This window comes from Equus quagga, chromosome 2 (genome assembly GCF_021613505.1).
Source record: "Equus quagga isolate Etosha38 chromosome 2, UCLA_HA_Equagga_1.0, whole genome shotgun sequence".
NCBI lineage: Eukaryota > Metazoa > Chordata > Mammalia > Perissodactyla > Equidae > Equus > Equus quagga.
Window position 1 is genome coordinate 40021376 of NC_060268.1, and position 26193 is coordinate 40047568.

Genomic DNA, 26193 nt, shown 5'->3' on the forward strand with positions numbered 1-26193 from the left:
GTTTCTGCAATTCCTCTTTAGCTGCAAGGAAGACTATCACAGATTATTAGAATCTTGTCAGGGATCCTAAACTTGGAGGGGGCGGGGGTTGGGCACCAAATACAAAATTGTAGAAGTGTTAACCAACATATAAAATGTTCACAACTGCTTGATGTGACTTCATTTACCAGGTGGATGAAATGAAATGAAACAGGACTATGAAGGGAAATGTGTTTACTGGAAATATTAGCAGAATGAGACATGTAGGGTCAAGAAGCACTTCTTCAGTGTTTTGAAACAGAACACAGATTAACCTATGTCCTTTTTGTCCTTTAAGCATATGTTCAATATTTGAAAGCAATACTCCATTAAGGAATATTTTATTGATGTATGTGAATCTGGACACGGAGCAAAAGACCTTCCAACCCTTCCCCGGCCCTCAGAAAGGTCTCCATAATTTTGAATCAGTCTTCATTAGTGATTGTCCCGAGGCAGAGCTGGAGCTCATAGTAACTGCCAGTTGAATCCAAATAACATCTGATTAGTTTCCTGGCTCCTAGCAATCTCTTCTACGATGCAGTGTTGTTGCCACACCAAATGGAGCTTCCGATACCGCTCATGAGATAAGTGAAGGGGGTTGCCCCTCCTTCGGGGGAGGAAAAAACAACATGTAAGTTTGAATCAAATAACTGCTACATCTTTATTGCCTAAATTAGTCTGAACTCTTAAGATATTCTTGGAGCTGGGGGAAATCACCAGGACAGGGTTTTAAAAGGGATGTTTTCCTCTCACCATTGATCACTATGAACTTGATGGGTTACTTAGCTAAGGAAACAGAAATTTACTCCCTGATTATTCAGAAAACAGGTCAAGGATTCTGTGGGCATTATGGAACCCCACTTAAATGGCTAGCAAGGTCTCTAACTTGAAGCAGCTCTATTCTTTTTGGGGTGGTTAGCCTGAGTGGGGCTCTAGTGGCTTTTTGGCCTCATATAGTTTATCCAGCTTTGATTTCCAATCTTTGCACAGTAGACATTAGGTCTGAGGTGTAACACTAAGCCCTCAAATTATATTCTGCTCCTCAGAATATTTGGTTATAGTTGTCCTTATGAAGCAACAAAGCTGGTGATTAGCAAATATTTAAATAAAATTACTACTTCACATCAATTTTAAGGTTGCACAATTTGTAACACTGTTTAACAGCTAATCTAAAATGACTGACGGTTGGCTGTTGCCAATAATGGGGAACTGTGAGATATTCATCATACCTGAGGCATCCAAGTGTCTCAGCTGGTTGGGTATTTTCAAATTGCCTAATTAATTTAAAAATTCTGCTCCTTTGTGCGCCTTTCTGGAACAACTCAGATCTTTATCCTCAGTCATTAACTACTTTCACCACTCTGCTTTTTCCTCCCTTAATCCAAAGACTATCTCTATACAGGTCAAATGCTGTCACAATATAAACAAATCTCTGTGTGATCAAAGGTTCCAAGTCCCATCTAGGAAGCCTATTCATTGCAAGCAATATTTCAAAAGAACAAAATTTCAGTTAAACAAAAAGAGACAGTTTATGGTAAGAGTATCTAATCTTTATCTATACGTACTTTTAGGACACTGTGGCCTTATTTCCTCTTTCACTTAAGCCATCAGTAATACTCCAATTCTTAACATCAGGGAATGATAGAGAAAAGCTCAGGATTCTAAATATTTTGCCAATGCTTGGAAGCAAAGAAAGGCTGATATAGCTGGCTAATAAAAAGTTTCAACTATTGCAATGGAAACAATGAACATCCATTTTAAATCAAACTCCCTCACTGGACACTACAGATTTCTTTCTTTTGTGTATCAGTGCCAATTAAACCTTCTAAGTAATTCTGAAGAAAGGGTGACTAAAAATAATAGGAGCATTTAAGCATTAGAATGGCTGGTATCTTTAAAAATTTTGGAGAAGTATTACTCCCAAATTTTGGAGAAGCATAAAGTTGTTGAAAATGATATGTTACATTTAAGACGGCATCATATTTAATATTTTTAACTTGCTATTTAAAAATATCTCTCAATATTTAGCATCAGATTTTGTGTCTAAAGAACTGTTACAATCCATGTACAATAATGTGACTAAAATATTTAAAACCTTACTTGAGGCCAGGGTCTGTTTCTCCATATTCATCCAAGTAAGGGGCTGGATATGCACAGCCTCTGGCTTTACCTTCAACCAGGACCACTCTGCATTCTCTGATTCTGAAGGACAAAACAATCAACAGGAAATATTATTAACTGTATGTGTGCAAATGACAGGCACTGCGTCAAAGTTAACCTAGAGAAAAGACAGGGCGTGTATCCATTAGAAATCAGTATAAATATAAACATAGACAAACAGACTAAACTGTGTTTTGTCTAAATAAAAGAGAATGAATGTTGCTATTTTGGTGAAGCTATTGGAAAGGATCAATAGATTTAGGGAAATGGAATCAGTAACACTGGCTGAATATATTGAAGAGAGGAAGGAGGCTGTCCTACTTGAGCCACAAATGCCCTGGAGGATGGTGGCTGGGGTTGTTTCTCTTTTGCTTCTTGACCTATGACCTGGAGAGGAGAAAGAGCTTAATAGAAGAACAGACCCACATCCCCTACTCTGATAACCTTGGGCCAGAAAGAAAGTCAGCTAGAGACTTGTCAAATCTTTCCTGGTTACAGCCAGCCTCCAATAGCATGGATTAGAAAGATCCAGTTGGAAGGTACTTGGAACTCTCACAGCAGACAAATGGAGACATAAACTCATGCTTGTGTACATGTGTACAGAGGGGATAAGTACTACAGAGAGAAATTATAAAACAAATATTTGGAACGGGTATGGGTTTACTTGCTGCAGGTTCCCCAGAAGAAGAAAATAAGAAAAAAATAAGTGTTTGGGTTTAGCTTTCACACATTCATTCTCCTTTTTCCAGCAGATGCCTATAAGCAATGATAATATATTAGTGCGTGAGATATTTGGACTTATGCAAACAGAAACTACATTACACACAGGGAATGGACAGAAAAAGCACATGTATCCATTTTAAATGTTCTCCCTCTCAGGCAACTTGCACTCTGCTGTCACAAACTATTGTTCTACTCTTAGTCTTTTGCTGAGAGACCAGGGAAAACAATGGTTGGCTGATAGAGGAAATGAATTAAATTAAAACATTTAAAGGTCAATCTAAAGTAACAATTTATATGTACTTTTTAAATATAAGTTTTAGGATTCAAAGCTCCTTCATTATTCCTGAGTATGATACAATACCAAAGTAATCAATACAAAGTCTATTATATTTGTTTCAGAGTTTCCACAAACAATGAATATGTGAAGAGAATCCTACTTTTTAAAAATTTATTTATCTTCTCAAATACAATCTCATGGAACTAACAGGTCTGTACTCTAACTTCTGATAGATCATTCTTATCAACGTAATGTCCTGCCATAATGGCCTCCAGATTGGATCCAAATTCCCTAAGTTCATTATGAAGCTTCTACATCACTCACTACTCACTTTAGGAAAATGCAGACTCCAGCTCCACAGTGAAGTGCATGAAAAATGCAAGCACCAACCTCTTCCCCATTCACGATTTCTTGGCAGCAAATGTTCTGAGAACACAGTATGGCCCCACAGAAAAGACAGAGGACAGGGTGCTTTCGCTCATCATCTGCAGATCGTGGGCACCTCAAAAGGGAAGAAAATACTCAGTATCATGGAGAAACAAAAAAACATGATAAATCCAGGTAGCCATGAAACATGTTTTCATCACTGGCCGCTTTGCAGCAAAGAAAGCTCTTAAAACACAAGGAAATATTTAATTAGATGATTCCTCTTTAATATTTCCCCCTAAGAGGACTTAACAAAAAATCTTCTGATTAATCCATAGTAAGAAATTTTTATTAAACATACAGTGTACCGATAAGTCTCATAAAGTTTGGCAATTAAATACGCCTTGAGATTGAGACGCATTTATACAATTCAGTCTTCATGGGACATGATCAATTTACAGTCAGCTGCCTCCTCTGGAGTGGTTTAGTCAAGCTTTGTCCTCACCTTTGGAGGAATAGGACCCTGTAGGTGTATAATTGTTTTTTTTAAAAAATCACAATTTGCAGTAAGGGTTCAAACACATTTCCCCCCATTTCTTTGAAGTATTGAGATCTTCAGGGTTGAAATGAGAGACTGCTATCTTTGAGCTGATGCAGCTTTCCATCTGGGAAACACAGCACGTCTTAGGAAGGAAAAAGTGGCAGAGTTGACTTGCTGGAACCAAGCAGTACTTTGAACCTGACCAATTTACACAGTAGCATGATAGAGCCTTGCTATTGTGCCCAAAGGGGGGCATCTCTCTCTGAAGTGACAATGGCTATCTCTAAAAAAGGAGCTTCCCATGCTCCTGTCTCTGCTGTATAATGGACATAATAGAAACATCAAGAATTCCTTAATTTGGGCAGTAAAAAATAAACACAACCACAGGAAAAATCCAGCGAGGCCCACAATAAGGTCAGAATAAAGAGCATCAAAAAGGATCTCCAATAGGGTATTAATAGTTTATTCTCTGATCCCCAGTTTCTCAGGCAAGATAAGAAAACCATATAGGAGCAGAGGGACTCTCTACATAGGTATTTCATTCCTGTTTCCTGTAGGTGAGGGGGCTATTTTCACTTTCAGAGGGTTGCTCCAGAACATAATTATAGCTTTTTTTGGATAAAGCCAACATATTCTTTCACTGTTAGCACAGGATGCCTGAGTCTGAGTCACTAGCCATCCATCATGTAGAGGAAAACGGGGGCGATGTCTAAAGTATAGTAACTGAGCGGGCACTCTCTCACATTAGAGATGGCTTAGTCTTAATGGAAACTGGTGGTGACAATAAAACTGGAAGAGATTGTTAAGATTTATTTTCATTTTTACTTGAAACCAGTAAGTAGTAAGATCACCCAAGAGGATCTTCACTGTGATTAACAACTAACACTCTTCTCGGATCTTCCTAAGAGCCTACAGCATGATACCCTTTAATACCTGGAAGATAATCCCAATTCACTGGGCTTCTGTGGTAGCAATGCAGCCCTAAGATTAGGAGAATCACTGAATTTACAGCTGGATACAGTCTTTGCAATCGTTTAGCCAATTTTTTAAGGGCTGAGAGGTAAAGTGACTTGACCACTTCGTTAGCTGGCTGACCTTACTCTGCATGAGACAAGCAGTAAGGGAGCTAACGCTGGGTCAATTCTCTCTGGTAACAGAGGCCGGAGTATGGGCTGCCCTGTCCTCGCTGGGCCAGTTAAACCCTCTGGTTTCATGGCTCAAAGCAATGGTTATACCTAAATAAGAGAATTTCCTTAGTCATTGTGCAAGGCAGTGTTGCTCAGAATGGGCCAAAGAAGTGCTCTTCAAGCCCTCAAATGATCCTCAACTGCAATCCCTTTCTTTGATTCCTTCAAATGGCAGCATTTTTTTTTAACACATGACTAAGGACTACTAATAGTCACCTTGTACCATGGCAGTTAACTGGAATTACTGATTGGTGTCCTTAAAACAAAATGTAAGAGTTATTTGTGTTTACTGAGAGCTCTAATTAATTTAAGTTTACTAAGAAGTTTGGCTGCTGCACAATGCATAGTAACTTCACAAAATGCCTAACTACCTTTGGAATTCCTGCAATTTTGGAAAAGGATGTTTTGTTAGCAGCACCTCATCAATGAAGTCTTGAACAGGCTTTGATTTTCAGGCTGCTGAGATTCTTGCCTTTTAATTACAAGGTGCTGCTAGTTCCATGTCATCATTATCCATCTGTTTTGCTACAGGTGGTGGTGTGATGCCTGAGTGTCCAGGATACATAATTGCATCAAAGCAATTAGTACTAAGCAATTAGCCAAACAGTAATTTTGGCTTATTATTTTCAAGACATGATGTATTGTGATTCAAATATGAAATATTCACACACCAACAGCTAAAGTAGATATGAATATAATTTCTCCATTCAGTGACATTTCATTGGTGGTGTGCTGCTCATGAATTTGTTATTAAATAACTTACATCACATTATAGCAAGGTAAGTATAAAAACAAATTATTATTAACTTTATAGGACACTATTTTACCATTTAGAATCATGTGTTTAAGCTCATGTTGTTCTCCTACAAAAGTAACTAATAGGTAATTCATATGTGGTATTAGTAATGAACATAATGTAATTTGTTTATTTTGCTTCTCACCAGTCTTTATCATCTAGTATTACTTTGATTTGAGAGTGATCAGTGAAAGGGAAGAGGAAGATAAAAAAAAGCTTGAGAAACACTGCTTTAGAGTAGTATTTAATCTGATTGAGGTGGGAGAGGACACAGGGTCAAAAAAGGCTAAGGGGGTATATGCCTCTCTCCAGTATCCAGACTGGACCCTGAGTCATAATGCAGTTATCTGTTTTACTGTTATAATGCGCTTCCACATAAGATTTTGTTTGGAAAAAAAGGGTTCTTCAGTGTTATTTCAGCGAATGGCTGTGGTCACCACACTGTAAATATGCAAAATGGTGGCTAAAGAAAGATGTAGGAATTATTTCTAAGTGTGCTATTTGCTTGTGAAGTTAAAAACAGTGTTATTTCCGTGAGTGGATGTGTTGACCACACTGTTCTACATGTAAAACATTATTTTAAGACACGTGAATAAATGATGATTCTTAGAATGCTAAAAAAAAAAAAGGTTCTTGTAGCTTAAAAAATAAATTTGAGAAGAGATGTCACAGATGATGGTGTAGCAGGGAGCTCCAGGAATTGCTTCCTCCACAGAAACAACTACTGATCTGGCAAAAACTGGAACTCTAGAGTCTAAATGAACATTTGTAGTGTCTAGATGAGTGCTTGACAAAGAAAGAGGCTGGTAAACTTCAGTGAATTTTGGCATTTTGTGTAGTGGCTATCATCCCCTATCCCCTGCCCCAAGGCTGGTAGCTATGGAGTGGCTGCCTATAATCCTGGTACGACTTGCTGGTGCTGGGATAGGCAATAGGTTCCTTGTCCTCAAAAAACAGACCTGTGTTTAGTTCTGCCTGGCAGTTCACTGAGGGGCTGGCACAGATACTGGCTACTGCTTCAACCTCCATAGGCTGAAGCAGCTTCCTTGGTGGTGATGGTGGAAGGGATTTAAAGAGAGAAAATATTCTTTATATTTTTTTCTTCTCTTATTGGATCCAGGCATTTAAGGAAATCTCTGTCAGTTCACTGGCTGACCACAGAGATAATGGAACAGAGACTTTGGTGAACACACAATAAGGAATATAGTCTTTGTAAAAAAAAGTTTGGTAAAGTCATTAAGCAGACAACTGCAGCCTTTATCAAGTGACAATGGCAGTTCCTTGGGATAGAGGAGAATCTGATTGTCAGAGTCACTACATTACAATATTCAATGTACAGTTCTCAACAAAACTTATAAAGCTTCCAAAGAAAGAGAAAAGTATGGCCCATTCTCAGGAAAAAAAGAAACTGACAGAAATCATTGCTGCGGAAGCCCAGATGTGAGACTTAATAAACAATGACTTTAACTTTCTTAAATACGCTCAAAGAGCTGAAGGAGATCATTGACAAAGAACTAAAGGAAATTTAAAAAGTATGAAAGATCAGGGAATATCAGTAAAGAGAAATTATAAAAAGGAAACATAAAAATGTACAACAGCTGAAATAAAAACTTACTAGAAGGCTTCAACAGCATATTTGAGCAGGCAGGAGAATCAGTGCACTTTAAGGCAGGGCAACTGAAATTACTGTATCAGAGCATAAAGAAACGAGAAGGAAGAAAAAGGAACAGAGCCTAAGGGATTTATGGGACCCCATCAAGTGTACCAACATATACATATATTCTGGGAGTTCTAGAGGGAGAAGAAAGAGAGTAAAAAATTTTTTAAAGAAATAATGGCCAAAAACTCCCCAAATTTGTTTCAAGACATGAACCTACACATACAAAAATCAAACTCAACTATAAATTCGAAAAGATCTACACTAAGACACATTATAATCACATTATAATCAAACTGTTGAAAGTCAGAGACAAAGAGAGAAGCTTCAAAGCAGCTTCAAAGCAGCCAGAGAGACGTAACTCTTCACATACAAGGGATCCTCAAAAAAAATTAACAGCTGACTGCTCATCAGGAACCATGGAGGCTAGAAGGCAGTGGAATGATATATTTAATGTGATGAAAGAAAAAAGCTGTCAACTAAGAATTCTATATCTGGCAAAACTATCCTTCAAAAATAAAGAAGAATTAAGACATTCTCAGATAAAAAAATGCTGAGGAAGTTTATTGCTAGTAGGCCTGTCCTACAAGAAATGCTAAAGAGAATCCTTGAAGCAGAAATAAAGAACAAACATGGTAACTCAAAGCTACACAGAAAAATACAGGTAACTGGTAAAGGTAACAACATATGTAAGTATAAAAGCTAGTACTATTGTAATTTTTGATACATAACTCCTCTTTTTGTTTCCTTTATGATTTAAAAGACAAATGATTATAAGTCTATGTTAACAGGTACACTGCATAAAAATGTAATCTGTGATTTCACCAACATAAAGAGAGGAGACAGAACTGGAAAGAAATAGTTGATGTATGCTGTTGAAACTAAGTTGGTATCAATTCAAATTAAATTTAGGATGTTAACTGTAATCCCTATGGATACCCAGCAAAGCTGCAGGATATAAGATTAACACACAAAAATCAGTTGTGTTTCAATACACCAGCAATGAACAATCCAAAAAGAAAATTAAGAAAGTAATATCATGGGGCTGGCCCTGTAACATAGTGGTTAAGTTTGGTGCACTCCACTTTGGCAGCCTCGTTTCAGATCCTGGACAAGGACCTACACCATTAGTCAGCGGCCATGCTGGGGCAGTGACCCACATACAAAATAGAGGAAGACTGGCACAGATGTTAGCTTGGGGCTAATCTTCCTCAAGCAAAAAAAGAAGAAGATTAGCAACAGATGTTAGCTCAGGATGACTCTTCCTAACCAAAAAAAAAAAAACAAGAAAAGAAGAAAAACAAAGAAAATTTTATTTACAACAGTATCTAAAAGAATAAAATACCTAGGAATAAATTTAACCAAGGAGGAAAAGACTGGCACACTAAACACTACAAAATGTTGCTGAAAGAAATTAAAGAAGGCCCAAATAAGGGAAGGCACTCATGTTCATGGACTGAAAGACTTAATATTGTTAAGATGGCAATATTCTCCAAAGCAATCTATAAACTAATGCAATCTCTATTAAAATTCCAATTGCCTTTTTTGCAGAAATGGGAAAGCCAATCTTCAAATTCATATGTAACTGTAAGGGGCCCCAAACAGTCAAAACAACACTGAAAATGAAAAAAAAATTTGGAAGGCTCACATATTACAATTTCAAAACTTACTATTAAGCTACAGTAATTAAAAAGTGTGGTATTAGCATATGGATAGACTTATAGACCAATGGAACAGAATTGAGAGTCCAGAAATAAACCCAAACATCTATGACCAATTGATTTTCAAAATGGGTGCCAAGACTATTCAATGTGGAAAAGAACTGACTCTTGAAAAATAGTGCTGGGACAACTGGAAACCACATGAAAAGAAGAATGAAGTAGGACCTCCCACCTTATTCCAAAAATTAGCTCAAAACAGATACAGAGCCTAAATATGAGAGCTAAAACTATAACGTTATTAGAAGAAAACACAGGGGTAAATCTTCATGACTTCAGATTTTGGCAATGGATTTTTAGTTTTGACACCGAAAGCACAAGCAACAACAGAAAATAGATAAAATTGACTTTTATACATCAAAGGACATTATGAAGAATATGAAAACACAACCTATAGAGTGGGAGAAAATATTTGCAAATTAAAAATCTGATAAGGGTTTAATATCCAGAATATATAAACAACTCTCATAACTCAATGACAAAAAAGACAGTCCAATTACAAAATGGGCAAAGGACTTGAACAGACATTTCTCCAAAGAACACAGACAAATGTCTAACAAGTGCATGAAAAGATGTTGAACATCATTAGTCATTAAGGAAATGTATATGAAACCAAAATGAGCTAACACTACACCCACGAGGATGGCTTTAATTAAAAACACAGAAAATAACAAGTGTTGGTGAGGATATGGAGAAATAGGAGCCCTAGTACACTGCTGGTAGGAATGTAAAATGGTGCAGCCATTGTGGAAAACAGTTTAGTGGTTCCTCAGAAAGTTAAACATAGAATTACCATAATGATCCAGGAATTCCACTCCTAGGTATATATATATTATACCCAAGAGAAAAGGAAATACATATATACACAGAAACTTGTATATGAATGTTTACAGCAGCAATATTCATAACAGTTAAAGGGGGAAACAACCTAACTGCCTATCAATGGATGAATGGATAAACAAACTCTGGTATATACTTACAATGGAATATTATTTAGCCAAGAAAGGAAGGAGGTACTGATATACGCTACAACTTGGACGAACCTTGAAAACATTATGCTAAGTGACAGAAGCCAGACACAAAAGGTCATATATTGTATGATTCCTTTTACATGCTATATCTAGAATAGGCAAATCCATGGGGATAGAAAGCAGATTACTGGTTACCAGGAGATCAGCAAAGAGGGGAATAGGGAGTGATTATTCAGTGGGTACAAGATATTTCTCTGGGGTGATGAAAAAGTTTTGAAACTAGAGAGAAGTGGTGGTTGCATAACACCATGAATACAGTAAACGCCACTGAATTGTACACTTCGTCATGATTAATCGTATGTTATGTGGTTTTCACTTCTAAAGAAAAAAAAAGATTGGCAATCACTGTTATAGAGATGTTCAGTGGTCACTTTAAGCAGTTTTAATGGTGGTGTATACCAATTGCAAGCTCAAAAAAATTTAAAATATATATTTCTTCTTACCTGAAATGAGAAGCTTGATTTAGGAGGCAGCTATAATCATCAGGAAGCTCTATTAAACTATTTCTTTTTCTAGGGTACCTGGAAATGTAATGTAAAAAGCAATTTTATGAGTAAATAAGCCCAGATAAAAAAGTGACCAAGTAATAGAAGGAAGACTGTCTTAAAAATAACAAAAGGATCCATGCTTGCAATCCATAGTAATTCCCACTGTTGACTAGATTAAATCCAAACTTAGCCTAGAATTTCCAATCTTTCATCAGTTGGCTTCTTTTCCAGACTCAACTCCCACTACTTCCTAATAGCTAGATTTCTATACTGTCCAGGAAAATAATATAAAGAAGTGGTTAAGAATAGAGGCCTTTGAAATCAGACAGACCTGGTTACAAATTCTAACTTCTGTGACACCTGACAAATCACTGAACTTAAATCTGTATTTCCTCGTCTGTAAACTGAGGATGAATATTATACTTTCTTAATCATAAGACACACCACCAATTTAACAGTACATTTTTTTTTTTTAAAGATTTTATTTTTTTCCTTTTTCTTCCCAAAGCCCCCCGGTACATAGTTGTATATTCTTCGTTGTGGGCCCTTCTAGTTGTGGCATGTGGGACGCTGCCTCAGCGTGGCCTGATGAGCAGTGCCATGTCCGCGCCCAGGATTCGAACCAACGAAACACTGGGCCGCCTGCAGCGGAGCGCATGAACTCAAGCACTCGGCCACGGGGCCAGCCCCTTTATCAGTACATTTTTGAGGGTGGGGTGAAGAGAAACATAAAAGACTCATGCTGATTTAAGAAATTTTAAATATGAATAATGCTATCAAGGAATCTCACAGAGCTGTTGAGGACTCAATAAGATAATGAAGTGAAACATAATACACTTAGTACTTGATATATGTTTGCAAATGTTATTATTCGTTCTTACCATACTAGACAAATTAAAAGCCTTGCATGCATGCCTTGGGGAAGGTCATCTGAATAACATGGGATTCTCTCCTCAGACCCCAATCAATTTAAATTCTACAATTCATTCTATGTTCAGCTAAAAATTATTTCCTCTAAGACTAACCTTGCATCACTAAGAATCTCTTACTCTTTAAATTTCTGTAGCATTCAAGTATATTCCATATATTATTATACTTTTCTTATGTCTTGAGTTTATGTACATAATTAGATTACAAACTACTCATGACCAAAAGCTGTATGTGTTCTGTCTTTTAACTCTCCCAGAATATTTTAGTACCATGCAGGGGAAACAGGTAGATGTCTAAACGGCATTATATGAGATTAACAGTCCTAAATATACTCATCTTTTAAACTTTTCTCTCTAAGATCTTTCTTTTCTTGGTGATGGGAATACTACTGGATCTGAGCACAGGAGCTAGATCTATAATCTCTAAATCACTGAAGTTAGGTTAAGGGGTAGGCAGCACATGGACATTTATAGTGAAGGTGAAAGGAGTTCAAGGGGTGAGAAAAGAAGGTGTCAAATGTATACCATCTCATAATGTTTGCTTAGCCACAGAAAAACAGTACTGGTGTTAATATTTAAGGCTGGGGGCCAATTCCTCTGCTTGTTTATAGATGCAATTTAATTTGAATAAAAATTAGACATTGTACATAAAACAAACCAGGCCCTGGAGGAGACACACAGAAGATAAGCATGCAGTTCTGGCCCTCGCTGAGTTTGCTGTTTAGTGATTTACGGCTCTGGCAGGTATACATGCACACACACGTGAACACACACATATGAGAGGATATATTACAACAGGCTTCAGGGAGGAGGGCGCATTTGAATTGGTCCTTGAGGAAGAGTGGATTCTGATTGGCCATTAACTTTAGGGAGACAGGAGAGCTGAAGAAAAGATTTGTTGGGTAGTCTCTAAGCATAAGAATAGGAAGGGAAGAGGAGGAGGGACTCGTTCTAGTCATATCTTATTTTATTCTCAAAAGGAAAAAGAGCGGTTTATATGAATACTGTTGCTAGTCTCTGATTTTAACATAGCAGCAGCTCCAAGATGCCATTTCCTCCTTTGCCTTTTAATAGACAAGCACTAGCTTAATGAAGAGGAGCTGGTGGTATTAAACAATTTAAGAGGGAGAGGATAGCCACTCTGAGAAAACAATCAATAGAAGGAAGAGGGGCTGGCCCCATGGCCGAGTGGTTAAGTTCGCAGGCTTCGCTTCACCAGCCTACGGTTTCACGGGTTCAAATGCTGGGTGAGGACATGGCACTGCTCGTCAAGCCATGCTGAGGCGGCATCCCATATGCCACAACTAGAAGGACCCGCAACTAAAAATATATAACTATGTACCTGGGGGGCTTTAGGAGAAAAAAGAAAAATAAAATCTCAAAAAAAAAAAAGAAATAGTAGGAAGAATCTAACTTCTGGCAAAGACCTAAAGAAATGTAGGAAACAATGTACTGTACTGAGTGAGAATGAAGAAGACAGACTAGAAAGCATGCTCAACAAACCAACTTCTTTTGGAAACACAACTTGTAGATGGAGGAAAAGCACTGAGAGGTGAAACCAACCTGACGATAGTGCTTTTTTGCTTCAAACAGTTTAGTAAGGCAGGATCTGCACACCACCTGCATGGGGAGCCAAGAAAACAAGCAAATGGGTCATCACACTTTCAGCACAATAGTCATCAGCAAGTCATTCTCTCCAAATCTTTCTGTCCCTTCTTTCCAGGTTTCCTCTGCTAGACTTCTTTTATCTTACATCTTAGCCCTCTTTCTTCTCTCTTTCTTTTCTCCTCTTCTTTTTTGTGTCCTCCTATTTATTTTTCCTCCTGTCTTTTATTAATTTCTTTTTTAAAGGGTTTATCAATCAAGTTCTTACTAGAAAAATGGAATCCATTCTGAGTATTTCAACAAGAGGGAATTTAATACTAGGAATTGGTAAGAAAGGTGATGAAAGGGCTGAGAAGCCAACTAGGAGACAAAAAGGCAAAGCTACCCAAAGATTAGCCAATACCAGGAAGCTACCAGCCCTCCCAGGCTGGAGGAACCAAAGGAAATAGTGGTATTACTAGAGCCCAGGGGCCAGGGTCACTGGTGGATACTGGAACCAGAGTAGACTTGTTTGGTGGAAACTGGAGCCAGAAAAGAGCTACAGCCACTGCCTGCGATGCTCCACAAGGCAGAGAGGTGGCCTAAACACTCAGGCCTCTCTCTTCCTCCTGGTCTCCAATATCCTGCCAGCGTCTCTCACAGGCCAAATGCAGGCGGAAGTCAAATGACAAGGAAGACTGGGAAATATGGCCTGCAGGGGTCAGGCCCTTGCATTACAGAGCAGAGGACAAGGAAAGGCTTTGAGGCAAGCAGTGCCAGAAATGGTACAAAGGGCCAGGACTTTCTGTTTCAAAGTTTGAGTTTTTAACATGACACTAGAACAGCAAGTTCAGAACATATCAACTCCAAGAATATAAAAGTAAAATTAGTATAACCTACTGTTATTGTACTCAACACAATGTGTGATGCTGATTTTTAAATTTTTTAATCCATTTTGATTCATTTTTATCAAACTGGAGATTAGAATACCTTGTGAGAAATGAGGCAACACAGAAAAGAACCTAACAGAAGAGACGACAGCACAGAGAAAGGTGGCAGGAGACAAGCAAACATTCAAACACATCCTGACTTGGTCATGGAAGAAAAGAGACGTTGATTTAAAGACAAAGGCAGAAAATTAAAAAGACTAAAGGGAATCATGGGTGTGATATTGGGATTTATAATAAGAAATATACATTTGGTCTTTGATCTACTTCCTGGCACAGAGCTCCTAAACCGTTGGAATTTCCTAAGTGATGAGAGTGCAAAGGTATCTTTTGTTATGTTAATGAGGCAACTTTTGGAAAGCACCTGAGGGTGGGGGCTGGCTGCCAGGAGAACCAACCAAGAGACTAGAGGGTTGGACCTTTCAGGCCCCACCCACCCACCCTCCAGGGAGGGGATGGGGCTGGAGGTCGAACCAATCACCAATGGCCAATGATTTAATCAATCGTGCCTCTGTAATGAAGCCTCTATAAAAATCCAAAAGGATGGGATCTGGAGAGCTTCCACGTAGGTGAACACATCGTGATTCAGGGAAAGTGGTGAGTTCAGAGAGTATAGAAGCTTTGCTTCCTTTCCCTACACCTGTCCTATGCATGTCTTCTGTCTGGCTGTTTCTGAGCTACATCTTTTTATAATAAACCAGTGATCTAGTAAGCAAAATGTTTTTTTGAGTTCTATGAGGCATTGTAGCAAATTAATCAAACCCAAGGCGGGGGTCATTAGTGACAACGTGGACTTTTGATTCGTGTCTGTCTGAAGTGTGTTTGTGGGTGTCAGTTTTGTAGGACTGAGCCCTTAACCTGTGGGATCTGACACTATCTCCAGGTAGATAATGTCAGAATTGAGTTGAATTGTAGGATGCCCAGCTGGTATCAGAGAACTGCTTGTTGGATATGTGAGGAAAACAGCTCCCCCACACACATTGGAATTGGGTGTCTGAATCTTTAATGGGGGAAATAAAATAAGAGTAACACAGTGAAAATTATTATTAAAATGACAGTATATGTCAACTACATCTCAAAAGAAAGAAAAAAGAAAATGGTGGAGGCAAAGACAGGGTAAGGAGACTAAAAGTTAGGAGGATAGAAAGTGATCAGGAAAGACAGTAGGTAATGGGGTAGAAAGTTTTTCTGAAAGACACACATCTCCCTGGGAAATGTAACTAATGCATTTTCACTTATCAAATGGCTCTTTTTCCTCCTGAGTCACAGTCCTGAGATGTGTGCTACCACTAGAGAGATGCTATTGTTTTAGATATAGCCCCAATTTGGGTTCTTCTGATACTTATTTGTGACTTTATGCTACTGACAACAATACTACTGCATTCCTCCCTCACCCCACACTGATTTGAAACTAGGATGAGATAGCAGCTTTGGGAAAAATAAGTACAATGAATGGTAGTCATGGTGGAACAAGTAGAAATTCCAGCTGCCCATGGCCACTGGTCTTGTCCCCAACTCCTTAACTGTGTGAATTAGGAATCTCCTGTATTTTTGTTACCCCTTTCAATCAATATATCAATCTAAAAGCTTAGCGAAGAATCTTAATTTAAAATATCCAAACTATATAATAAGCTAACAATGATATTTTGTCCCCATAGTACCTCTGGAGGAGGGGCCTTACAGTATCCCAATATTCCCGGAAAAGCAGGAACAAATTTGTGGGTAAAGATAGATAGCTGCAGAGTGCACTGTACTCTCCTTCTGCAGCATCTGCAAGAGAATAAAAACACACTTGATAAGCACATTGTTCTTACCTGGTCAACCTGTTAGTAGAGTTTCTTCACTGTTTATGCTCATTTCTATACTCTATATATAGTAAGAGAATACATTTTGTACTCTATAAAACTGTGGGTGACAAATAAGCCACAGTGATCCTTTTAAAACATAAATCTGATTGAGCCATTCTCCTGATCAGATTTCTCCAGTCAAACCACCACACGATATAAAACACAAAGTCCTTATCATGGCATAAAGGCCCTACATGATCTGCCCCTGGCTGCCTCTTCGACCTCATCTCCTATCACCCTCCCTGTTCATTATGCTTCAGCCACACTCATCTCTTTACTATTCTTTGACTATGTCAACCAAAGCCTTGGCATTTATTGTTCCTTCTGCTTAGGAATACTCTTCCATCAACTCTCTACCCAGTTCAACCCCATCTCTTTTTTCAATGTCTCTTTGCTCAACGTCTCCTCACAGAGAAGCCTTCCATAACTCTCTTATCTAGAAGTACTACCCACTCTGGCCCCAGCATTCTCTATGCCCATGACCTGCTTTATTTTTCTTTGTAGCACTTATCATTTGACATTATATTATATAAATTTATCTGTTTGTTTACATTTGGTCTCTTCTCAATAAAAAGAAAGGACTTTATCTTATTCATTGCCATATTACAGCACGGTCTAGATAAATTAACACACGATTTTTTCTAATGAAACAGCAGATCTGTACTGGTAACTACTTGGGAAGTAGTATTCTACTTATGTAATGTAGAATCAGAACAAACCTAGATCCAATAAACCCTGCTGAACTGAAATCAAGATGAAGAAGCTGACAGCCAGTAAAGCTGATCTGGTCAGTTAATCTCAAAGGACAAAAGGAAAACTTTCTGAGCAATTTTGGTGACTCTTCCAGATCATACAAACGTTCTAATTTTTACCCACACAAAACCAGAAAGAAGCCTTCTCTACTTTGAGCTAGATTTAAGCCATGGAAAGGAGAAAGAAAACGACTCTGTTCCTCAAATATACATGGCCTTGATTTGTTACACTTGGCCTTTCCCAGCAGCATTCTTTATAACAGACATAGTCATAGATTCAAAATTTAAATAACAGAGCATACAAAAAAGTTTTCCTCCCACCTAGCCAAACAGTTCTCTTCCCTAACAGTAACCAATGTGTCTAATTTCTTGTATATCCTATTAGTTATATTCTGCGTGCAGGCATTTTATAAGCTCAAGCACATCAACTATACATAGATAGAAGACATGAGTAGGTTTTGCAGATTATGAGGCTAATCTGGTTTTTGGCTTCACCTTTAAGCTACGCTAGGGCAGGGGCACACATGTTCAGAGTGAACACTGATGAAAGAGGTGGGGAATAGAGAAATGGTTTTGCCTGCTCTCACTTTGTATTCTTGAGGTTGAAGATAAGGAAAAAAAGTCTCTTATTTACCACTCTGTGATCTTATTTTCCTACTTACTGGTAAGCAGTTCTTCAGGTGGAGTTACTCCAAGTAAATAGTGGAAAAACAATGTAGCACAGCGAAGGTAAGGGGTGATGCCATTCTTCAACGAGACCCACAAATACCAGCCAGGAATCCCACTCCCAATGCAGCTAAGAGGCCCCGGAACAGAACAGAATATTGATCAGATCAAAACTCTAGATTTTAAACACATCCCCTTTCTAAAACATATCTAAGCATTTAAAACAAAATATTCAACTAACTATAGCTTTACTCTTTAAACCTAATAGTTTCCTAAAGAAAACCACAAATTTTGCATCTTTTACCACGTAGATTTTTAAGGCAAATAACTACTTTCTTCTTTTTCCTAACTCATGTAATGAAATGTGAAGCAGATATATTTATCAATAACTAACCAAAGCAGCTATGTTAGCTAAAAAAAATTAATACTTTCCTGATATCTGTATTAAAATTGGTGATTTGTAGGGCAGTGAAACTACATGATACTGTAATGGTACAACACAAAGAGTGAACCCTGATGTAAACTATGGACTTTAGTTAATAACAATGTATGAACATTGGTTTATTGTCTTTAACAAATGTATGACGTTTTGTTAATAACAGGAGAAACTGGTGAAGGGAGGGAATAAATGGGAACGCTTTGTACTTCCTGTTCAATTTTTTGTAAATTAAAACAGCTCTTAAAAATAAAAGTCTACTGAGCCAGCCCTGATGGCCTAGTGGTTAAAGTTCAGCACACTCTGCTTTGGCAGCCCGGGTTCCGTTCCTGGGCACAGAACGACACCCCTTGGCTGTCAGTAGCCATGCTGTGGCGGTGGCTCACAGAGAAGAACCAGAAGGACTTACAACTAAGATAGACAACTATGTACCTGGGCTTTGGGGAGAGAAAAAAAGAGAGAGAAGAAGATTGGCAACAGATGTTAGCTCAGGGAGAATCTTTCCCAGTGGAAAAAAAAAAGGTCTATGAATATAAAAATAAATACACACACACACATATATTCAGTACCTAAACTAAAAAAGAAAATTGACGAAGATGAAAACAAAGAGGGAGATTGGCAGCAGGTGAAGCTCAGCACAAGTTTTAACCTCTGCCTTGCTAATATATTTCCCCTGTTACTCATGACAGCCTTAAAAAAACTCTAATCAGTTAAGTGCATCAACTGTATGAACTACTTTAAAAGGACAACATGTTTTCCACATTTATTTAAATTCTAAATGCTGCCAATTGTTAAAATTCTATAATTTTTTACCTAGGTTCCCAGAATAATTTATAAGAGTAGAGATGTGTCAAAACTTGTTTCGATCTCAGAGACAAATAGATGGGTAGCTGTTATTCCAAAAGTCTTTAATTTTTAAAAACTGGAATTAAAATGTTTCAAAAATTATACTGCCAAACAACTGAACAATGACATGGAATTATTGAAACAATACTGAAATAGATTGGACTAACAGACTGCTACTCACCCACTTGTATACTGAGAAATTTCTGCCAAGAAAGAAGATGCAGAACGAGCTTCTTCACTCTCTTCTTGCACCTGAACAAGGGGAAGGTCTGAAAAAGAAATTCTGAAGAATAAATCTGTGAGTTTGCTGTTTGATTTATAAATTACCCCTCAATTTCCTGGTTCAAGGATAATAAACAATGTCAACTCAACTGAGGTTCTTTCCTTTGTTCTTAATTTAAATAGTTGATTCTGAATATTAAAACTGTTAGATAAACTTCATCAGTATGGTAGCTGGGGAAACAATCAGGGCAGAATCACAACCTTGCTAAAGGTGGATGTTTAATAAATATTTACCTCATTATAATATGATCAGGTAAACAAATTAAGGGTGATCTACCTGCTCTGAGTTCCTGGGGGTCTTAGCCAGCTGGTAGAAATTCAATCCCTACAAAAGGAAGTAGGCTGCTCTCCTGCCTTTATGCCCAAAGAAACACACAAAAAGAACTTCGTGAGATCATTCTCCTTCTTTAATGTGTCCTTAAGGAGGACCATCCTAAACCTTTCTGGCAACTGCAAACTCTCCCACTTAGGTTAAAAGGCTGAGTAAGCCACTTAAATTCTCTGAACTTCAGTTTTATTGTATTAAAACAGGCATAAAGATGCCTACCTTGCAGTTTGTGAAGGATGGTTACAGCACATTTGAATAGTGCTCTCTTGTTTTAATTTTGTTCATACATTAATTCGTCTGAAAGGCTACAATTAAAATTACCCTGAGTCTCTTACCTTGGATGCATACTGTTAATTGTTTTCTTTTTACAATTAAGATCTCTTTGGGAAATATACACTTTTTTTTAAAAGAGGAAAATATATCATGAGTTCATACTGATGTTTCCAATTTAAATCTAAGAGTTCAATATTTCTATATGATTCTTTTTTTTTTGAGGTAAACTTTACAGGCAATGAAATGCACAAATGTTAAATGCACCATTTGATGAGTCTTGACAAATACACAGACCTGTGTAACAGGATTTTTTTTTTAAATTAATGCTTTACTTTTTAAAGAAGTTTTAAGTTCACAGCAAAACTGAGTGGAAAGCACAGAGTTACCATATACCTGCTGTTCTCATACACCTACAACCTCCCTCACTATCAACATCTGCGCCAGGGTGGTTCATTTGTTATAACTGATGAACCTACACAGACACATCACTATCACCCAAAGGCCATAGTTTACATTAGGGTTCATTGATGGTGCTGTATATTCTAGGGTTTTGACAAATGACTATTGATATGCATCCACTATTACACTATCATACAAAGTAATTTCACTGCCCTGAAAATCCTCTGTGCTCTGCCTATTCTCCTTCTCTCCCCTAACCCGTGGCAACCACTGATACTTTCTCTGTCTCCACAGTTTTGTCTTTTCTAGAATGTAATATAATTGGAATCATACAGTATGTAGCCTTTTCAGATCTGCTTCTTTCATTTAGTAACACACATTTAAGGTTCTTCCATGTCTTTTCACTGCTTGATGGCTCTTTTTAGCACTGAAGAATATTTCATTGTTTGGATGTACCACAGTTTACTTATCCGTTCACTTACTGAAGAACAGTGGGTTGCTTCCAAGTTTTGGCAATTATGAATAAAGCTGCTATAAACATCTGTGTGCAGATTTTATGTGGACACAAGTTTTCAGTTCATTTGGGTAGATACCGAGGAACACGAACGCTGGATTGTATGGTAGGAGTATGTCTAGTTTTCTAAGAAATTGCCAAACTATTTCAAAGTGGCATGGAATTCATTCCCATCAGCAATGAATGAGAATTCCTGTTGTTCCACATCCTTGCCAGTACTCAGTGTTGTCAGTGTTTTGGATTTTGACCATTCTAATAGGTATAGTGGTATCACATTGTTGTTTTAATATGCAATTCCCTAATGACACAAGATGTTGAACATCTTTTCATATGCTTACTTGCCATCTGTTTATCTTCTTGGTGAGGTGTCTGTTTGGGTCTCTTGCCCATTTTTAATCAGGTTGTTCGTTTCTTTATTGTTGCATCTTAAGAGTTCTTTATATATTTTTGATAACAGTCTTTAATCAGATGTATCTTTTGCAAATACTTTCTCCCAGTCTGTGGCTTGTCTTTTCATTCTCTCTTTTGTCTTTTGCAGAGCACAAGTTTTTAATTTTAACGAAGTTCATCTTATCATTTCTTTCATGGAGCATGCCATGCCTTTGGTGTTGTACCTAAAAAAATCACTGCATACCCAAGGTCATCTAGGTTTTCTCCTATGTTATATTCTAAGAGTTTTATAGTTTTCTGTTTTACATTTAGGTCTATGATCCATTTTTAGTTACTTTTTGTGAAGGATATAAGGTCTGTGTCTTACATGTGGTGTCCAGTTCCAGCACTACTTCTTTGCTCCTTTTGCCTTCGTTCCTTCATCAAAGATCAGTTGACTACATTTATGTGGGTCTATTTCTGGGTTTTATTCTGTTCCCTTGATCTATTTGTCTGTTCTTTCACTATACCACCCTGTCTTGATTCCTGTAGCTTTGTAGTAAGTCTTGAAGTCCAGTAGTGTCAGTCTTTTGACTTGGTTCTCCTTCAATATTGAGTTGGCTCCTCTGGGTCTTTTGTTTGCTTCTCCATATAAACTTCAGAATCAGTTTGTTGATATCCACAAAATAACTTGCTGGGATTTTGACTAGGAGATTATTTGGTATTTCCTTAACTTTTCTTAATTTATTCTCTTGTCTCCTTCTTATGCTGAAAATCTTAGTTCTCAATGACATTATGACAATCACTTATTGGTTTATCCTAAAAATTACCTAAAATAATTTCAAATTAACAATACTAGTACTACTAATATGAATTCAGTTTAAGATTTTCTTTTATAGTTCTTTCATTGTCAGAATATATTGTATTAGGGAAGTACAGCTGAAGTACTGTTTTAAAGTCACTTAAGCAATTATTTTCTCAATATACTTTTGTTATAGTTAGGTTCATTTGTTGTTTTCAATTTTTAAAAATTATTTTTCTCCACTTTGATTTTTTTTTAGTTAAGTAAAACTTTTATAAGGTTGTAAAATCAAAACTACATTTAAAAGACATTCACAGAGTCTTTGCTAAAATCCCCATACTCCTTACCATGCCCTAGAGGCAATTCTCTTTTAGTTTTTGGTTTATACTTCTATTGTTTCATTTATAAAAAACATTAAAAAAATGAATATATGTAAGCATATATATGCACACATACACATAAAATACTTTACACAAAGGTATTACACCGTAACCACTGCTCTGTACCCTACTTCTTTCACTTAATAATATGTCCTGACACTTCTTCAGTAGATCCTGCTCATTCCTTTATATAGCTTCACAGCATTCCAGTCTATAGTCATACCACAGGATATTAAACCAATCTCCCAGTTTTTTGCTATTTCAAATAATGCCACAATGAATAATCCTGTGCTTGTATCCTTTCATATTTTTACCAGTATAGCTTGGGGATAGAGTCCTACAAGTGGGGTTGGCAGGTCAGAGGGTAAAGACATATGTAATTTTGCTAGATATTGCTCAAAGGTGACTTTAATTATCTGTCCTCTAAATTATCTGAACTTTCAGTAGCTCTTTAATCACTGACACCCAGAACCAGACTTTGCTTTCTATTAAGAGCAGAATCTAAAAGGACAACTATATCATAATTCCATGGTTTTATATTACTCATGTATCCTCAAATGAATATTCATTCAAAAAACATTTAATGGGGGCCAGCCCCGTGGTTGAGTGGTTAAGTTTCTGCGCTCTGCTTCAGAGGCCTGGGTTTCGCTGGTTTGGATCCTGGGCGTGGACCTAGCACCACTCATCAGGTCACGCTGAGGGGTGTCCCACATGCCACAACTAGAAGGACCCACAACTAAAATATACAACTATGTACTGGGGGGCTTTGGGGAGAAAAAGAAAAAAAATCTTTAAAAACAAACAAAACCATTTAATGAGTACTTATCAGGTATAATAAAAGTTGTTAAGACATTTGAAGCTTATGAGGGATGATTTTGAAATCTGAATGTTCCCTATTCAAGAAACTTACAGTGGGGATGGAAGAGTAGGGAGAAAGGAGAAGCAGGGAAAGGAGTGGAACAACAAAAAGATAAAACTATAAAAGAAGATGCTATGTGATAAATGCTGTAAGACCAATAAAGTATCATCATTCTACTGAAGGAATAAAAACGGTTTCATAGACAGGCTTATCAAAAGGCTGAAAGTATTTAGGTAGGGACAAACCTTAGAGAGACCAATCCCCAACCTTGAGATTAGGGAATTTGGAAAAAAGGCAAAAGTAGGTCTCTCTGTATCTGGAGCACAGTCAAAAGTTAAAGAATCAAGAGGTTTAGCTAATTATCCCTTTCACAGCTCTTCTACTTTTCTGTTTAAACAGCACCCATAAAGAAACAAATGAATAATCATTCAAAAATAGACGTAATATAGAAATATGTAATATAATTAAACACAAGCATAATTAATTTTGCCAATAAATCATGGGCAAATATTTATAGCTAACAACCAATGGGAGCTTTACCTGTGTCTATGGTAAGAAGTATCTGAAGCATGTGTGCCATGGTGATCAAATGGAAGAGATAAAGGTGGTTATAAGAAGAACTAATTGATGAAGGCTGCAGATCAACAGTATCATCCCAATACAAGGATGGGAATGCTAACACAGCACCTACCTAAGAGAGAAAATGGTTATCAACACGAGTAACAACAAAGACCAATACAAATTAATCTCATAACTAAATGTAAGGGGTACTAGATGCTGCACTGTTTGTTTTTTCTAACAAACACTTTGTTTTTCCTAATTATTCAACAGACTATCTTAGACTATAAATGAAGGACAAAAATCATCACCAAACAGGTTACCCTTTTGCTAGGTCTACTTATTCTATTTCTCGGTAGTGGAAGTTTTTAAATTTAATGAAGTCCATCTTATCAATTATTTCTTTCATGGAGTGTGCCTTTGGTGTTGTATCTAAAACATCACTGCATACCCAAGTTCTTCTAGGTTTTCTGTGGTTCAGAAGATTCAACATTACAATCACTTGGAGAGCTCTTAAAATAAACCTGATACACAGACCCCACCCTAGTTCAACAAATCACAATCTCAGTGGGTAGGATCCAGTTACCGGCATTCTTTTCAAAGTGCCCCCAAGAGATTCCAAAAGGTAGGGGTGACAACCACTGGGCAGAGGCCTGGATAACAGAGTAGATAACAGAGGCCTGGGTAGAGGGATGAGGATACTGGCTAACACTGCATCCACAATCCATGCTCCCAATCTCACCACTGCTCTCTCTATAGCATTCATTTTGAAGGAATCGGATCAGCAAAGGGATAGAAAAGCTTTGCAAGAAACTCACAAAACAGTTGCTACCTATCCACAGGTGTTTTGGGGAAGCCTAGATACATCCAAGGCCTGGTCTCTATCACCAAATAATTAATGACTTTAAGATAGCTCACACTGTCATTCACTGCTTATAATGTAAACAAGTTAAGAAGGGAAGTGGGGAACATAATATATCATTAGAAAAATTTGCTTGTACAGACACCAACTAAATATAATCAATGGGAAAAGACCTATTACAAAGTAAAGAGAAAATGTCCCTTCATTTTTAAAGCGATTTTGATGGTCTCAGTCAAATCTGTATCTATATGTAAACAGAATGGAAAAAGAGACTAAACTTCATAGTTTGAACACCAATAATTTATAATCCTGAACAAAGAGCATGAATTTGAAAGAAGACAACACATGAAATTATGAACTTGTGACTTTTAAAAAAATTTTATTGAACACTTACCAAAACATGAAACAGATCTATAGATAGAAGGCAAGGTGTATCTTCTGATTTTAAGTTAGGAAGAACAACTAAAACAACCAAAAACAATGTAATTCAGTCAGTAAGACAGCAATGTAGTCAAATAAAATGCAAGATACAAACATCTAAAAGAAAAATGTAATAGGGTTATAAAATACAGAAACCGGTAAACTGGTACATCACACTTTTAAGATATGGGAATCATAATTAAAAATTAGTTTATCTTCTTAGTTTGAAAAGGTTCCTACAAAGCCTTGGATATAATTTAAAGGCTGAAGGATAAGACGTAGGAGGAAAAGGTAAATAAGCTAGGATAACTGAAATAGAGATTGTTCAATAAATATCTGCTGAATGAATAAGAATTACTTTTATACAATGTTCCCTACCACTTGTTTCCCCCAACTACACGTGTCTAAATATTCTGATACATAATTTATGTGCACAAATTTGGGATGTGGAGCAGGGAAACGTGCAAAGCAGTGTGTAAAATGAGAGTGAAGCTCCTCCTGAACAAAATCAGATGATGGTTTATATGGATTGAAGATTGGAAGAAAATGCAAATAGCTCAAAAGCTATTGTCTTTCTAATTTGGCCAGTCTCTCAATTCAGAAATCAGAGAAAATGAGGGAATTAATTATATTTCAATAAAGCTGTTTTTTTTTAAAAAAAAAAAAAGAGACAGAGAAGACTCTTTTCAGACTAAATCAATTTCTTAACCCCAAATCCAAGATTCTAAACAAAAAGCATAAAGAGTTCATGGCCTTTGGAGTCAGAAGCGGGTGCCAATACTGGCTCTATTTGTCAAGGCAAGTGCCTGAACTTCTCTGTCTACAGTATATACAAGATTGTTGGGAGGTTCATTAACACATGCATTTAAAGCACTTATCCAAAGCTTGGTACATAGTAACCACTCAATAAACGTTAATATTTGCTTTATAAAACTAAAGTGATCACAAGGCTCTGCCACTAACTAGCTACGTGTTTTTGACAAGTCACTTGCTGTTTCCAGTTCTCATTTCTTCATATTGAAATTTTTCAGTAGTATTTCTGATATATCAGTTAACATGCCCATGATACTACCTATCTTATTTTCTTCTTGGTGTTACAAATTGTTTTGCTCTCAGGTCATTTTAATAAGTCTTAATCTTTTGTCCTGAATTCTATACCTTTTCAGCCAGTGGAACAT

The 26193-nt window shown here is 37.2% G+C and overlaps 1 protein-coding gene across 2 annotated transcripts in view; it reads right to left on the bottom strand.

Moving 5' to 3' along the window:
* Positions 1–344: 344 nt before the first annotated feature.
* UBR1 (ubiquitin protein ligase E3 component n-recognin 1) overlaps positions 345–26193 on the bottom strand; it is a 163634-nt gene continuing 137785 nt past the window's right edge. For both annotated transcript variants that reach the window (XM_046651989.1, XM_046651988.1), the window contains exons 38-47: positions 24990–25057; positions 23716–23866; positions 19151–19238; positions 17684–17817; positions 16084–16192; positions 13455–13511; positions 10918–10995; positions 3510–3680; positions 2119–2220; positions 345–625 (exon numbers count right to left, since the gene is read on the bottom strand). In XM_046651989.1, the coding sequence (XP_046507945.1) occupies positions 484–625; positions 2119–2220; positions 3510–3680; positions 10918–10995; positions 13455–13511; positions 16084–16192; positions 17684–17817; positions 19151–19238; positions 23716–23866; positions 24990–25057 (1100 nt within the window). In that variant the 3' untranslated portion in view covers positions 345–483. The remainder of the gene's footprint in view (positions 626–2118; positions 2221–3509; positions 3681–10917; positions 10996–13454; positions 13512–16083; positions 16193–17683; positions 17818–19150; positions 19239–23715; positions 23867–24989; positions 25058–26193) is intronic.